This window comes from Leptonychotes weddellii, chromosome 1, assembly GCF_054177405.1.
Source record: "Leptonychotes weddellii isolate Sample4059 chromosome 1, ASM5417740v2, whole genome shotgun sequence".
Taxonomy (NCBI): domain Eukaryota; kingdom Metazoa; phylum Chordata; class Mammalia; order Carnivora; family Phocidae; genus Leptonychotes; species Leptonychotes weddellii.
In genome coordinates, this window is record NC_138369.1 from 18338373 (window position 1) to 18355600 (window position 17228).

General features: G+C 48.2%; 1 protein-coding gene across 1 annotated transcript in view; it reads left to right on the forward strand.

Moving 5' to 3' along the window:
• The first annotated feature begins 1032 nt into the window (after positions 1–1032).
• The window catches only part of CACNA1D (calcium voltage-gated channel subunit alpha1 D), a 291430-nt gene continuing 275234 nt past the window's right edge, over positions 1033–17228 (forward strand). Inside the window, exons 1-3 of the mRNA XM_081805721.1 lie at positions 1033–1472; positions 3443–3752; positions 7511–7616. Coding sequence (XP_081661847.1) covers positions 1406–1472; positions 3443–3752; positions 7511–7616 — 483 coding nt within the window. The 5' untranslated portion in view covers positions 1033–1405. The remainder of the gene's footprint in view (positions 1473–3442; positions 3753–7510; positions 7617–17228) is intronic.

Below are 17228 nucleotides of genomic sequence, written 5' to 3' on the forward strand. Positions count from 1 at the left end.
GGAGTCAGCAGTTTTAGCGCGCTACCTATTCCTTTAAGCAACACACGCTGTTTGAAAGACCTTGGCCTTTACTTCCTTGTACCTGCCTGCAAACACACGTGGTGGGGGGGAGGGAGAGAGAGAGAAAGTCCCCCCCTCACTCCCCGAATCTTTGAGCCCGCAGCAGCGCCAGACCCGGCACGGGTTAGTGGGGGACACTCTGGAAACCCGGTTAGATCCCAAGGTGCCGTTACCTGGGACAGTGAATGCTCTCGAGAGAGCAGGGCTCCCCCATCCCCCCGCAACCACAAAAAGCCAGAGGAAAGGCGGGGGCAGTCTGCCGGGCCGCAGAGCTCGGAGGGAGCCTGACAGAGCCCCTCCACGCGGAGACGACCGCCCGCTTGCACCTGTGCTCCCAGGGGGCGGGGCCTCCTCCAGGTGTGCGGAGGAGAAGGACGCGGAGCGCTGAGGGCAGCGCTGGAGCCGAAGCGTCGTACTCTCCCGCTCCCCATCCCCCCCCCGCCCCGCCGAAACGGAGGGGAGGAGCGGTTAATCCGCACCCCGCGTCCGCGGGCTCCGCAGGCCCCGCCCGCCTCAGTCGGGCGAGAGCCGGGAGCTCGCTGCGGCGCGCAGGGGGTTAAGCGGCAGCCGGCGGCCGGAGCGCGCTTAACCCTTTGGCGCCCGCGGGTCCTCCGAGCCAGGCGGGGTGGCGGTACCCCGAGTCCCACGCGGCGGCCACCTCGGGCGCGCGGGCCGAGCGGGGCCAGCCCCGGGCCGGGCCCGGCCTCTGGGGCGCGGCGCGGCCCGTGGGAGGCTCGGCGGGCGGGGGGGAGGGAGGGGACGGCGGCGGCGGGCGCGCAGCGTCGCCAGGGCGAAGCCGGCGTGCGGCGCGGCGCGGCGGGCGCGGAGCGAGCGAGCGAGCGAGCGAGCGCCTCCGTCCCCGGATGTGAGCTCGGGGCGCCCGCGGTCCCGAGCCAGCGGCGGCGCGGGCGGCGGCGGCGGCGGCGGGCACCGGGCACCGCGGCGGGTGGGCGGGCATGGGGGGCGCTCCGAGCGGCCCCGGCGGCCGGGCCGGCATCTCCGCGGCGTCCCTCCGCTAGAGGAGGGGACCAAGCCAATTCTCCTTTGCAGCAAAAAATTACATGTATATATTATTAAGATAATATATACATCTGATCTTATTTTTTAAAAAAAAGTTTATTTTGCTCCATTTTTGAAAAAGAGGGAGCGTGGGTGGCGAGCGGTTTTTACAAATTATTCTTATTTTCTGCTATCTGTCCCCGTCCCTCCCCACCCCCTGCTGAAGCGACAATAAGGGCAGGGACCGCGGCTCCTACCTATCGGTAACCCCCTTACCCGTTCCTTCCCCGCCCCAACGCCCAGCACCGTGCCCTGCACACAGTAGGCGCTCAATAAATGTTCGTGGATGATGATGATGATGATGATGAAAAACATGCACCATCAACGGCAGCAGCAAGCGGACCACGCGAACGGTGAGCAGCCAGAGCCTGGGCACCCGCTGCCAAATCTCATCCTTGTCATGGTCCTCCTCTTCCCACCCCCTCTTCCTTCCCACCCCCTCCCGTCTCTGATGCACTGGGTGGGTTGAGGGGGTTGGAGAGGATGCTTCTAGCTCGGTGCCATCTACATAGAAAGGGGAGATGCGTGACAGCCACTCCGTTCTCCCCTTCAGGCCTTGAATGTCAGAGTTAATTCTGCATTTGTGGGGTGGGGGCGGCCGTGGAGTCCTTGGAGTACTGTGCCGCCGGAGGGGCGGCGAGCCGAGGTGATGCGGGTTCAGTGTCCTCGGGCTCAACTTTCCTCCAACGCTCCCGAGCGATGGAGGGGGGGATGGCTGTTAGTCCTCAGCCTGAGCCCCCTTTCCAGCCTCTTCTCGCCTTCCCCTCCTTCCCCGCCCCCTGGTCTCCAGTGGCATCCGGAAAATTCTAGGATTGCCCGGTTTCCCTCTTCGCGACGGTGGGTGAAGCACACCCCGCCCCTGGAGAGGGAGGCCGGGTCTCGGAATCGCGGCCAGGGGGTCGGGTGGAGCGTATTCCCGCTCCCAGCGCCGCTGTGCACACGTCGGTAACCTAGCAATGCCCGGGGAGTCGCTGCCGCTGTGGGGCTCCTCTCCCCAGCCCGGCCTGGGCACCACGTGCAGCCACCACGCCGGCCGGGCTGGGTCGAGACGGAGGCTGGAATAGCTTCTGGTCAGCCCTCCTACCTCCTCCTTGGAGGCCGGGGGCGCTCCACCCCCCCGCCCCCCAACCTCAGTGGGCTCACAGCCTTCCCGCGAGAGCGCTTCCCAAGGGAAGGCTCTGCACGATTCCTCCCCAGCTCGGTCCCCAGCTTGGGACGGCTGCTGCCTGAGCCCCCTCTCCCCCCACCCCGTGGCCCCCTTCTCAAGTTGCTGGGCAGGCCGACCTGTGCTTGCTTGGATTCTCTCTTGCTCTTAGCGAGAATTGGTTTTGCAAATGCCATCTCTCTACCTTTGCCACCACTCTTACTTTGACTTCTGTCTCAATAAGGAGGTTGTGACTCAAGGTAGGCAAGTGCCTGGGAGACCTGCTTGGGTGGTGGCCTGACCCAAAGTCAGAAGGGGCTTTGCACATGGAGCCCCCTGGGGGTTCTGCCCTGTACTTAGATGCCAGCCTGCACTTAGGTGACTCCTGCGTGGACCCTGAGGGCCCCTGGCATAATCCATCCTGTCTTTCCTAGGTGTAGGGGTGCAGGCTGTCTGCCTTGACGGTTTCTCTGCATGCTGGCTTGGCTGCTGCGGCTGCAATTTAAAATGCAAAAAAGCCCTAAAGATGTTTTCTGTTTTCGGAAGCCTGTGGAGGAAATGAGTCCCAAGCATCATGAATTTTCATTTGCAGGAAGTGTCAGTGCATAATCTGGATATTTGTTATGGGGCTTTTGGTATTGCCCTGGTGCCAGTGGAGGATTTTTTTTTTCCTATGCCGAAAAAAATGCATTTGTGGCTGTACAAAGATGTTGGAGTGACATCCTGAAAATGATTAAGACTATTGAGTTATTGGCACTGCCTTTTTTTTTTTTTTTTCTCCGGTGGTGATCGTGGTAGTTATTTTGGAGAAAAGCTATTGTGCCTATCTGTTAACTCATTAGAGATCCATGGGTTTTAAAAGTCAGAATAGGTGGAATAAATGTGGATGGCCTCAGTTTGAAGAAAGGCACTAGCGGAGTCCTTGTGGAGACGTGGATGTAGAGAGGCGCTCACCCCATTGCGCCGGTGGTCCTGTGGCCCTCAGGGCCCAGCACGTGGACTTCTTGCTCTGGCTGACCACAGTCCTGCTTCTGAAAAATAGGACATGAGGTTCAAAATGGAAACATGGGAACCATACCCTCCCCCCGTTATTGATGGGAGACACCTTTACTTTTTTTCCGACATTGGATTCTCATTGTTTATTCGTTTGTTCATTTTTCCTTTTCTCCTTCTTCCCAGAGGCAAACTATGCAAGAGGCACCAGACTCCCTCTTTCTGGTGAAGGACCAACTTCTCAGCCGAATAGCTCCAAGCAAACTGTCCTGTCTTGGCAAGCTGCAATCGATGCTGCCAGACAGGCCAAGGCTGCCCAAACTATGAGCACCTCCGCACCCCCACCTGTGGGATCTCTCTCCCAAAGAAAACGTCAGCAATACGCCAAGAGCAAAAAACAGGGTAACTCGTCCAACAGCCGACCTGCCCGCGCCCTTTTCTGTTTGTCACTCAATAACCCCATCCGAAGAGCCTGCATTAGTATAGTGGAATGGAAGTATCCTTTTTTTGGGGGGGAAGTCTTTCTCATTTTCTCTTTTACCATCTGTTCTTTAAAAGGATCTGCTTTCTGAAATGGCACTTACAAAGTCGTAGCAGTCTGGAATGTGAGCAACAGAAAAGCTCTATGTAAAGGGTTTCATTGTATATACCTTCCTATCTCCTCAGGGTGCAGAGGGCTTGCTCTATGGGTGTATTTAGCCGTGTGTGTGTGTGTGTGTGTGTGTGTGTGTGTGTGTGTGTGTGGTGATGATGGAGGGAGGGGGTGACAGCCTGAGACTTCAAAGTGGTAGTTAAGTAGGGAACTGACCTTTGGTCATTTGGCACTAAATGGTTAGTTTAAACCCACTATTGCTTTTGGGGCTGTGATATGCATCGAACCTATTGCAAATGAGGTATGCTGATTGAAGACAAAAAGACCGTATGAGACTTCGCTAGAAATAAATACATTTTTGACTTTTAGTGACATCTTCCCATTCCGATGTTTAGAATTTGTTTCTGAAACTCCCAACTACTGCTGAGGTTGCTTCTAGCTCTGACATTTGCTGATTCTGATTGTTCAGGTAGCTACAAATATGAACACTTGCTTCGTAGGGAGGGAGCAATTTGCTCATCAATGCTATGACTTCCTGGAATTTCCTTTTGACATGTTCCAAAAAAGCATTTGAAACGTGAGCGTGAGGGAGCGTGTGGAGGGAGAGGCTTGTGTGCGCCTCTCCTTCGTGAGCCCTTGTGAGTTAGAGAGCAGTCTGTCAGCGGGGGAATTTGCAGTTGCTGCCCTTATAAAACATTCTGTCTGTGTCCTTGGACTGGAGTTACATTTCTGGGTGTCTCCTTTGTATTTTTAAAACTGAACTCCAAATGCCCTAGGATGGTTGTTACGTCCCAGATCTTGGAAAACTAGGGTGCTCGGCCTGCTCACCCCCTTCCCCAAATCTGGAGGCCAGTCTCCAATTGCTGCCACCCTTTAGAAAAGGTTGACTGAGGCCTCCTTTCTGAACAAATGGCTTTCTAATTAGTCAGATGATTCATTGGTCTGGGTAAAACAAAGCATTTCCTTTTCCCAGAAGTGTATTTGGGACTGACAGGAGCCTTAGAGTAGCTCCTGAGCATAGGAAGGAGTATGAATGTTGGGCTTCCCCCACCACACCCAGGGTGAAGGGGCTCACGAGGGAGGATATTGGCCACCAGCTGGAAGGTGGAACCATAAGTTCCCTTATAGCCTGAGTGCCTAGCGAGGCGGCTCTTTGCAGGCCTTCTGCTGTAGCTGGCTGTTTTCTGTGCTCACGGACACAAGTTAAAATGAGCTAACTTTGCCTAGAAAGGTTTTGGAGAGGGCAGCCAAATGCAAGGGTAGGGTTTGAGAGGTTTTCATGTGCTTCTCCTTTTTAGAACAGGTGTCTCCCCTCTGGAGGGAGTTACAGTGTCTCTCACATGGCTGGGGGTGCGTGGATACGTTTTCTGTGTAAGTTCTCTCCTAGTCTGAGAATGAACGCTAGGATCAGCCCGGAGGCCGCTGGGTGCATAGTGCGTGCCTTGGTGGTATCGCTGGAGTCGGAAGCATTTTTGCACCTGGCCAGAAAGATCTCCTCCTCCTGAGGTTGGCTTGACACCACTCCGGGTAAGCAGAGACCTCTCTGGGGCCATTCATTCCATGTGGAGTGAGGTGGGAGGCCTGCCGCTGTTTCTCTTCGTGCATACTAATTTGCCTATCACAATTTATGTGTGCGGAGTGAATTCCGGGATCATGCTGCTGACTCCCTTTCCCGCATGGCCAGACACATGTGTACAGGAACTAGGGGATGTGGCTGCCTACAAATGGGACAGTCTGTAGAACAGATCTTTAAACAACATATGATCTGTTTGTCTTTCCCAGTGACAGTTCCCTTCTAGTTCAGGGAGCAGGTTATAGAAATTCTCCGAAAGCCAGCTGTGCCAGGCCCAGTCCACACTGGGAGAGTGAGATCCTCGCTGGTTTGTACACCCAGACAAGGCAAGACCGTCCTGCATCTTGGGGGAATGAGGAGTGCTGGCCTTATCAGAAGGAATTTTGGGGAGCAGGCCCCTCTATTTATTGCTCTGTTCTGCATGACTTGTAAATATCTTGTGGCAGTGAGATGGTTACCCACCAACACCTGGCAACTGAAACCGGACCACCATAAAGAAAAAAAAAGTCTTTGGCTTTCCTAAACAGCACTGGTATTTCTCGGATTTGCTGGTCTATCATTTAGGTACTGGGAACTAAAAAGGAAGAATGGTGGTATGGGGGTGGGGGACGACGGGAGAGACCACAGTGTGTTTCTATGTAGGTTAACACTGGGGCAACTGGTTTTTAAAATTTCAGTAGGAACAGCAAAAAAGAAAAACGAAAAGAGGATCCTGAAGTCTTCTGAAGGGGAACTGTCTTAAGGTTGGATCCTTGGATAAGAGATTTTGTAATACTGGATGAGTTAAAAGAATAAATATGAATGAAAGCTAATTGGCTTTAAAAAATAAACCCATCAAAATTAGTAAGAGAAGAATGTCATTCGTGTCCTTTTTTCAGTGAGTATCAAAACACTTTTGAAGGGGCTGATTTTTCATAAGACTCAGGGTATCCCAAGAGAGGTAGGGGGCCTTTGTTTCCTTCAGCACTTTTGGATTTCCCAGAAGAATATCAGGATGGATGGAGAAGGGTCTGTTCACATCCTCAAAGCTTTAGTACTTGGAGATGTTTAGTTAAACCAGTGGCTTTGCCTTTTGTGAGTGAGGTTATGGCAGAAACACTTATAAAATCAAGCCACCCTCTTCCCCCACCAAGTTGCAGATTATGTTGGTGCTCAGAAACCTTGCATTCAGAAAGCCTGAAAGCCAAAAGAAGAAAAACAGTCATTCTGGCAGAAGTCAAATTTTGCATTGCCAGTTTTGACAATGTCTCTTAATAACACCAGAATGTTGAAGCAAGTATCTGTTGCAAGCTGATTTCAAAGTGATTTCTTCCAGACAGACCCCCGAGATTTAGAATTGTTCAATTGTACTTTCAAAGTGTCTGGTGCTGATTTCTTATGGCTTTTTATTTAATTTGTTTATAAATTGAATGCAGTAACAGCTCATTAGAAACGGAGCTCCAGTCCAGCTGTAATCCGAAACAGTGATAGGCATTGATTAGTAAAGGAAGCAGAGGGGGAGCTGGAGCCTGGCTTGCTTGTTACAGTGTTGGAGGTATTGGAACATGCCACGAGACAGTCACAGGTAGAATGTAGAACGTTCTGGTGCCTTGGCCTGCCCCGGTCCAGACAGGAGACTGACCCAGCCAAGAATAGCCCCCGAGAAAATGGCTTTAACACATGGAGGCAAGGATTTGTGGAAGAGATTTGTCTCATGAGGACTTCTCTTTGTGTCTACAACAGCCAGGAATGTAGTGTTCTCAGGTCTTTGTCGCTTTTAAAACTTTAAGAAGCAGAAACATGGTTCATAGGGTGCCCTCATCGGATGCATGTTTAGGTTTCAATATAAAATGCACAGCAAAGAATGAGCGTAACATGATCCTTGCAAGAGAAGGAAAGGACATGGAAAAGTCATTCGATAGGAAGATCTGCCAGATGACCATGGACGATTACATTTGCCGGAGACATCGTGGTCATAACAGTTGGTTGAGAAAGGACTCGTGTGCATAATTTTCATTTCTAAAATGATTTAAGAGTGGTGATTGAGAGTGTGATGAGAGAGATGGTTTATGTTTGCATAAGACATATATGCCTTAACAACGTTTTTCAGACCATTTGACATATTTATATTATTGGCTATTTTTGCCAATTGTGTGGCCTTAGCTATTTACATCCCATTCCCTGAAGATGATTCTAATTCAACAAATCATAACTTGGTAAGTGTCCTTAGAGTTCCTGCTCGTCCTGATGTGTGGTTATCATTTCCCTCTCTACTTAAACTGGCAGCTGGCTCTCTGGGTGGTGGAAGTTTACAGCTATGCATGTGATGTTTCCTGGAGCTTTGCAACAGTGGGTTTGTTTTTGTTTTTGTTTTTGTTTTTTCCTCTGACCTGTATTCTCAAATTTATACTGAATGAAAGCGTTTAAAGTCATGAATCTTGCATAAATAGATGTGGCACTTTTTTATGGAAGAGGTTTGTAGCAGATTTTAAAATAACTTTTCTCTCCACATAGGCTTTTGCTATCTACCATTCTTTTCTGGATAATATTAGCTGTTTGTTTTTTTTTTAAATCAGTGTTTATTTAGGAGTGGTGGGTATTTTGTTTGGTCAATTTCTCTGGTAAGTAGAGAATTATCATACATTTTGTACATGAACTATTCATTTTTAGAGCATCAGAATACAACAGAATGAATAGATCTACATGGAACATAATTTGGAGATTATAGTGTAGTATTCCACTAGGAGTATCCTATGAAGATCCATTTTATCCCAAGATAAAATGATTCTAGGGTTAAATAAATTGGGATACTTCCACATACTTCACTGCCCTCTTAAAGATTTATAGTGCACATTAGCTCAGTAAGAGCTCCGGGAAGGTCTGTAGTTAAAAAACCAGTTTCATTTTGTTTAACTCAGCTAGTCCCTAAAAGTAATTGGTCATGGATTCTTCAAACAGTTTTTTGGCAGAACACATCACGGAACCAGTGTTTCATGAAACTTCCTTTGGGAAAGGTTGATATAGTTTAAAAAAAAAGAAAGAAAAAAGAAAAAGAGCCCGAAAGAGCACCAGAGTTGGGACTAGGAGCTTGTCCCATCGAGCTGGGACGACTAGCTGTGTTTTGGGGGGCATTTCCCAAATCCTTCCTGCGTTGCCATTCACCCACTTGTCAAGGGAGCTGGATGAGAAGATCACTGGGATCGTGTTTACCTCTGACATTCTGTAATCTTTTCTTGATGATTCAGAATCCATGTCAGGATTTTTCTGGAGCGCAGCATCCTCCTTGGGGGAGGCTGTGCAGAAAGGCAGGTGGAGCAGGGGGCCAGTGCTGGGTAACAGGGAGCTCTTTCTCTCTCTTGTTTTGCTCTCTTCTCTTTTAGCTGGATTCATTTGGTTCTGGTTTCCCATGTTGAAGCTGTATTTGAGTAGGGTGGCTGTAACTAAGTGAGTGGTGTGAAGGCAGAACTGGTGTTTGTGTGTGGGGGGCTCTGCTGGGTTCTGAAGATCCTGAAATTATGCTCTTGTGATTTTAGCCTCAATGGTTTATATACCGGATTTCATGTGTAACGTGAAATGTTACATATTGTGTAAAATGTTGTGGCATATGTCAGATAGGACATGATGTCTGTTCATATTTGGGCTTTTATAGTCTGATTTCTAGAGAATGTAAAAAGGTTTTGGGTATTGCTACTGAAAATATAACTCAACAGGAGTTGGATACACATATGCACGTTTGCCATTAGTGTGGATTTATACTATGCTAGAGGTGATTTGTGTGCTTTGGGATATTTTAAACAGCTTCTGATTTGGTCGTAGACACGTGATATTAGATGATCATTTTAAAGGAAGAGCGGAAGTGGCAAAAAGCCCCCATCAATGGGGATGGATCATCAGAGTCTAGGCCACAGATGGTGTTAGCCTTGTTACCAAATTTAACAATGTGGATGGTGACCCAGTTTGTTGCTTTTTGTAGCTCAAGAGAACATGATTAAACAAACTTAGAAAATAAATACCTTTCAGAAAGGCAGATTAATTCAGATCAATGGAATAATTAATGTAGCTGCGTGTGTAAGCCAATTAATATTCTGATTTTTCCCAGGGAAATTCAGGGCACTGATATCTGCCGTCAGACCGTTTGGATTTCTCAGCTAATGAGTAAGGGAATAAAACATAGGAAATGGATAAATCTCTCTTCTCCCTTGCAATCCCTCCCTAGCGGATGCTTTCTTAACAATTCTTAAACAGTGGGGGGGAGGGAGGCAGTGTATTCGTTTGGCAGGCCTTTCTAAAAACCAACATACACTCCTTTGACCTCTTACTGTTCTGAAACTCATAGCATTTGAGTTTCTGTCTTGTTTCACTTGGATGGTCACGTGGCCAGAGGAGTTTATTCTCTGCTTGACTCTAAATATTTCCTTTCCCACTGTGGGAAGGGAAGATCTTTGTGGATTTCCCCCTGACTCTTTGCAAGGTCCCATGGCATGTCAGTGCTCCCGCCAGGGAGCCGGGTTTTTTTTTAATACATTTGACCCATTTTGTACCAAAGTGATTGCTCTATTTTGGGGATTGGTTTAGAGGCGGCCGAACGAAGCTTATTTTTCATCTGTAGTAAATACCTTTCAGTTAACATGAATGGCAAATCGAGGGGCAGAGACCGATATGGGTTGCAAAGCTGCACGTGTCAGGGAGCTGGTGGTTTTCTTTGCTCCATAGCTCTGTGGGAAATGTGTGTATGTTGAACCCTTAGAGGCTGCTTTGTTGCCAAGCTGTGTCTGCCTCTTACAGGTCGTTTGTAGTGACACGATTAGTTCTATCGGGTAAGAAAGGTGGCCATCCCCATCGGGCCAATGTATGTTTGGTCTGGGTTGCTTGTAACTGAGCCAGCTTTGGGAATCTGGAGACTACCTTGGGGGCAGCAAGTTTTCCCAGGGTTAGGTTTTTTTTTTTTTTTTTTTTTTAAATATAAACAGTCTCAAATTTCTATGCAGTTTCATTTGTGGACTTGCAGGGACTAGTGGAGGTTGAAGCCATGGAAACGGTACGACTGAGTTCCCACAGTGAGACCCTTCTTGGCTCAGTCTATAACACTAGCTCCTCAGTTCCACTTATTGCAAGTGTATATCATTTATTTAATTTCTTCTTAGCCCAGGGTGGGGAGCAGCGGGGAGCTCTGCTTTCCAGAGCATCAAAGGGGGGCTGCTTACAATCCTGTGCTTCGCTGTGTTGAAGAATGCTCTGTTTGGCTTCCCAGACTTCAGTGTCTCAGAGGTGGACGGATGCGGTTGAAGTTGTCTGTCCTGCCTGCTCCTGGTACTCCCCAGCCCCAGGCTGAGTGCCGCTCTCTGTAGTGCTCAGTCGCCTGAAATTAGAGCCATCCCACACTGGGGTGTTCATCTGCCAGTTCGGACCTCTCCTAATGTCTGCAAATGACACCAGCCCCAGAGGGCGAGGCCTGTGGCCCAGGCCTCTCTACCCCTTTATCAGGCACAGTTGCTTCTACCAGGGGCTCAAGAAATCCTCCTTTGATTCAGCAGGAGCTTTTATGGAGTCTTTGATGCCTTTCCAGCCCCCTTCCTCATCTGTTGTTGCAGCCTTTTTTTTTTCCTTTAGCCCGTTGACATTTTGCCTCTACAGAACCCCTCGCATCTTCCTCCCCATCCACACCTCTGTGGTGTGGCCAGGTCCTCCTGGGCTGTCTGAGCTTTCTGAGTCCCTCCTTCCCAGCAGTGCCTCCCCCCCCATTTGCCCACCCATAGTTCCTAAACACTCCTTCTGTGTTCTTGCCCACCTTCTAGCCTCTTCTCTGCCTGTAGCGTCTCTTCCACTCCGGCCCTTGGAGGAATTCAGGAACCGTCTCAAACTATGTCTCTTCCAGGAGGGCTTTTCCCACCCTGATCCAAAGGAAAGCTCTTATCCAAACCTCTCTCATGACCCTTCCCGTACAAAATACCCTATGTTTTAGTTCCTCATATGCATGTCTTATCTCGATCTTACCAAGCATCTTCAGAATACAATTCTTAGTGAATCATTTTGGAATCACCAGGGGGTACGAAGTAGCAGTTCAGTAAACACATGTTGTTGCTGTGACTGCCAGGAGAAGAGCCTCACCCCTTCTTTCCTCTGGGCTATATTCGGGATTTCCTTGGGTGACAGGTCCCTCTGTGGACTCCTTGGAGGTCTTTAGCTGGGAGCTGGTGGGACATTGTAAGCGCTTGTTCCTGAAAAGCTTCGGGTCTTGTGACTCTGCTTCTCGAGCTCCTCTGGCTGAAGGAGCCCTGGGAGCCAGGTATCAGAGCTGAGCCATCTAGCACATTTTGTGCTCAGAGTCGCCGAGGGGTGTGAGTGCCTCTTGGCAGTGGGACCATTGTAAGGTGCCTTACAATGCCCAGGAATGTTATGGGACAGAGTACTCTGCTTGCCTTCTCTCTTCCACGGCTGAGATCCCGATGCAAGGTGTTTCCTGGGCTTGCAAAGTGAGCTCATTGGATCTGCGCGGTCCTATAGTTTAGCATCTCACAGTTTCTGCACATAGGGGGACTTACTGAAACACGGTTTCATAACTTGGTTCGTTGGGCTTAGCCTATAAGGTGGGTTTTAGTCCTGTACCTTCCGCACACTGTGTCTTTGCTCTGTTGTCTTTCTGTTTGAACTGTGCGCTCGTATTTCTGTCCGACTAGATTCTGTCTGTTCTAGGACACAGCTCCTGTGCTGCTTCCTCAGCTCAGCCTCCCCTGAGCCTCATCCACTCCTGCCTCCCACCCCACCTGCCTGAGTTTAAGTACTGGTTTTCCCTCTGCCCTCCTGTAAGCACGGTAAACTCTCTTCTTTATGTTCATTTGCCCCTTTCCACCTCTTTTTATAGCTGCTACGGGGAGTGGTTTGGTGGGTGGTGGTTCTGCACATGCGCTCTGGAGTCTTTGGCTCGTTAGCTGAGTGACTTCGGATGAAACCAGTGTATGAGTTCCTGGAGACAGAGGCTGGTGTCTGATTAGTCTAGTTCCCAGTGCTGGGAACTAACCCTGTGCCTGGCGCACAGTAGGCACCAGGAAATGGGTGCGGAATAAGGGAATAAATACATGGATGGCTGTACAAGGGCTTCACGGTATGTCCTTATGGATCAGTAGTTAATTTTCAACAATTGGCTAATGATTAATATTTGCCTGAGAGGCTGACTTTTGTTGTCTGATGTTAATGAGTTTGCCTTTAATTTCAGGATCATGCCTTTCTTGGCAAATTTAACTCTTTATATCTGAAGCAGGAAGAAAGACAAGTACTTGCTGATACTTTTCAAATCCCTAGCTCATAAGCTGGCTTCTGTGTTCAGATCCTGACGTCGTAAGCTGGCTTCTGTGTTCGGTGTTGTATGTGTGCTGTTTGTGAGTGTGAGCATCACAGTTCATGGAAGGATGGGTGGAGGAAAGGCAGCAAGATGATCAGAGTAGATAGACTTGTGTAGTAAGGCTTTACCCAATGCTGGTTTCCTACTCATAAAACGTGAGCCAGTTTATGCGCTGCACAAAAAATCACATGTCTTTTCTAGTCTTAACCTCATTTTGAAAAAGAACAAGTTACGGGGCTCCATCTTTTACTGAATGGACTTTGATCGGGTATTGACAGTTTTTCAGAGACCAAAGCCAGCTCTTAAAGAATTCAGATCTACTACTATTAAAGTTCCTTAAGAATTTCAAAAGGGTTCCCAGTCTTTCTGTTGGTTTGTTGTAAAAGCAAATCTCATTGTTTTATAGTCATACCTTGAATACTGGGACTTCCTTGCTCAGACCCTTTAAAAATGAGCTGGTCTTAGAGTGCAGATATTTGGATATGGTTAGTGTATTAGCCAGCCCTTGTAGAGTTACGGGTTGCAGAAACAACTCAAATTGGCTTAATTGAAAAAAAAAAAAAAAAGGGTATGTGTGTGTGTTTGTGTGATTTATTAACTTAGCTAACTGAGAAGTCCAAGGGGTAGAAATCCTATCAGAGACAGCTGGAAAGGGGGTTTACAAGAGGGTATCAGGATGCCATCCTGCACCCTGGCCCTTGGGTGTCTCTGGCAGAGTTTAGCCAGCCCACCGTGGGTCTGCCTCACAACATCTGAAGTGTGCATCCCCTTTAGCCCATCTGGGGGAGGGTCTGTGGGGAGATGCATTCCTTCCTTAACCTCAGCTCAGTATTTTAAAAATGATTATGTGAGAAACAAGAAACCCCTGTGGCAGATTTGTGGGTAGTTTCTTTTCTTTCTTTTTTTTTTTTTTGACCTTTCTCATCAGAATTTAATTTTTAACTGTCTGCAGAATATGAGAAGTTCCAGAATCAGAGGGGACAACTTGCTCAGCACTGGAGATCCTTATGTCTCATTAAATGCTGGTGGTGGTGCTGGGGATCCAGAACAGACCCCCCCAATAGCTCCTCCCCTCAGAAGGTCCCTAAAGAAATTGTGGAGGCTCTGGAAGTGTAGTGCTTGAGCTATGGGGAAGGACCACATGAGGTGTTCCTGTTGCTTGGATGTGGTGCCAAGGGAAGGGATGTTGGTTGGTGTCCTTGTCCTGGCAGTGGGGTGGGGATGGGGCTGGGAGATTGGCGGGTCATCCAGGAATAGATGTTACCCTTCCTGCTTCTGCCTTCTGTGCTCAGACCCCGGGGGCTCTCCGCCAGCAACAGCACAGGATATGCCCCCCAAGTCCTGTTCTGCCCATGTGATCAAAGTCAGGAAAGTGGCCGAAGGTGTCTTCCCTTTTTCATTCAAGTGGGATTGGAGTTCCTACAGTTGGGGTGCTTGTGGATGGTAAGGCTGTGTGGAGGGACCGGCAAAGCTGGTCATGCTTGGTGGGGAGGAGGACACAGTGAGCAAAGCAGAAGATGGGGCTGAATGAGGCACTGCCTGAGGTGACTAGTCCCGTGTGTGTGTGTGTGTGTGTGTGTGTGTGTGTGTGGTGGGAAGTGTGGTTGGGTGTATGGATGGATGGGTGTTTTTGACACACACCTTGAAGGATGAAGCCTTCTGGTGATTTTAACTAAGCAGGGCCCCAGACACTGCGCAGTCTGGGGAAAATGAACCCCCAAGCAATTCTTTCTGCCAATTTTTTATCCTTCTCCCTATTGGCTGAGTGGTAATTCTAGAAATCACAGGACATCTGTTGAAATTATTGAATGAGTGATCTTGAGGGGCAGCCTGGAGGGAAATGGGAGGCTAACCTGAGGGAGGAAAGGCAGGCTGCAGGCTGCTCAGGGAAAATGAGCCTGGCAGGTGGACCCAGAGAAGGAGGGGGGGCCTTGAAGCAGGCTGGGTGGAAAGCTCCCACCTTTCCCTGCCTCCTATGTACATGCGGAAGTCTAGCACAACGTGCTCACAGATAATTTTGTAGAGCTGTACGGACCCTTGTTTATGAGGCAGGAAGTCAAGGCACCATTATTCAACAGATATTTTACTGAGACTTGCTCTGGCAAGGCACACCAGGTTCCTGTGTCCCTGACTTGTGTAGCTTGAGCCGCTGTGGCTCACTGTGCCCAGGAAAACCCACCACATAGGGTCAGAGAGCTACCCTCTTTGTTTTCCATATCTTGCATTCTTACAACCAGTCATCATTCAAGGTTTGCACAAATGGATTCTTCCAGACAATGAAAACAATATCAGGTGACAGCCCCTTTTTACCCCTCCAGCTCATTCTAATCAGTCCTCAGTTTGGTGTGATCCTTTCAGAACTGCTTTTCATGGTGTCTGTGTCTGTGCATTTTGAAGTGTGTGTCTATACAGTTTGGGGATTTTAAATCTTACACAAGTGGGAACAGAACGCATGTGTTAAATAGCTTCGTTTTTCCCCACGTAACGTATCTTACAGATCTTACCATATCTGTGTAGAGATCTAACAACTTCGTGTTGGTATAAAATATTCCCTGTATGAGTGTGCCATGGCTGACTGGTTCTCTTTCTGATGAGCATTTAGGTTAGTTCCTGAAGTTTTGCTATTTCAAACAGTACCGCATTGAGTATCCTTGTATGCTCTTCTTTGTGCACACAAGGAAACATTTCTCTGGGATAAGTACTCAGGAGTCAGCTCTCTGGGTGGGAGGACAGTGCATTTTTAATTTCCTTACTTACTGCCACATTGCCCTCCACTAAGCTTGTATCGATTTAAACTCCCACCCCCACATCTCCTTGAGATCTGCTGTCATTTAATTCTGATGAGTGACCTCATGTGTTTTCTAGCTTCGGCTATGGGAAGGGAAATTTTGGGAGTAGGGTTCAGCCTTCCTCTTGGATGTTTGGTAGGCATCCTGAGCCTCTGGTTAGAGCAGAAAGTCCACAGACTCTGAGCACTAGATTCCTAATCTCTTTCAACCCACAGATCCAGATGAAAGGCCCCAAAGCTTATTATTCTTCCCCTTGCTTCGGAGTAAGTACTTTACCACAGGTTTGGTACGGTAGTGCTTTCAAGCGAAACATTCATTCTAGGCAGCTAATAGGTAAGTAAGTTCTTTACCCAAAAATGGATTCTTCGTTTTGGAGTGTTTGCTTGCTACAGTTCGAGATGAATACTGCCTTTATGTTCCTTTCCGTTGGGGAAGAAAAATATGTAACCTGCTATGTTTCTACTGTCCCATGTTCTTTGGTTATTAATTATTTATCTTCACACATAGTAAAATCTCGCTGTTATATTTATGAGAGGGTTTATGTCCCCCCCACCGCGCCTACTTTCAAAAGCTCTGAGGTGGCTTAGGAAAGGAAAGTTGATGCGAGATGGGGCAATGTGAAATCAAAACAAAGTAGACCTGCCCCGGGGGCTGGAAGCTAACGAATTGCCAAACACCTGGGCACTGATTTGGCCTTTAGGATTTCCAGCAGTGGTGGCCAAAGGAGGCACATCCTAACTTACAAGGCTTTTCTCCTCTCAACAATGGGAAGCAGCTGCATTCATTCAGAGAAGCACTTTTTAGGAACCGAATCCAAGGAGGAATGTGCAGCGTGGGTCCTTGTACAAAGTACACTGTCGGGCATGGCGAGCCCCGTCGTCGCTGTGCTTTTGTTAAAGAGTCAGAAACGCCCTGCCAGCAGATGGTCTCTGGATTCGTAGTTTCTAAAGGGTGAGCGCGCAACATTGAACTGTGGCGTAAGGAAGGCTCTTCTGTGTTCTAGGAGAGCTTTGCTTTTTGATTGTATAAATTACTAGAGAAGTAAAGCTGGGAAGCTGGCAAAGCAGTTTAACACAGCTATTGTGAAATCATGCATAAAGTACTTTTTTGAGTGTTTATTATGTATAAAATAGAGGCCATTAAACACATTTGCTTCCTGTCCTAACAAGTCAGAATATAAAAGGATACTATGAATTAGTGCAGAGAACCCCTCCAAACCCCTCATGCTTGAAGAGATGTGGTTTATTATTTTACTCTGATGTGAAGTGAGGAAGTGACCAATATGTTTTTTAAAAAGACATCCTTGAATGCTCTTCAGTAAGTAGATAACAGTGGAGCATAATGACTGTTTATATTTAAATGACTGCTTTTAAATTGTACAAAACCAGCCAATAATTAGCCCCTTTAGTCCTTTTTTCATGATAATGCAAAAATGAACTTCTCTTCGGGCTTTCACAAATTCTGAATTGTTGAAATAGAAATTAATAGTGAATCAATCTAAAGCTCTTTTCGGAGGTTTTATCAGGAGGAAATGAAATGAAAACATCTACAGTTCTGAATTAGAATTCCAGGAAGTAGTGACACCCAGCAAGAATTTGGTAAGAGGTGGGCGGTGAAGAGGTCTTTTCCTAGAAGGACAGGTTGGGGGGACCTAGTGTGGTCAGGGTAGAGAAGGTGCTGCTCTATGTTCCTTTGGCCAG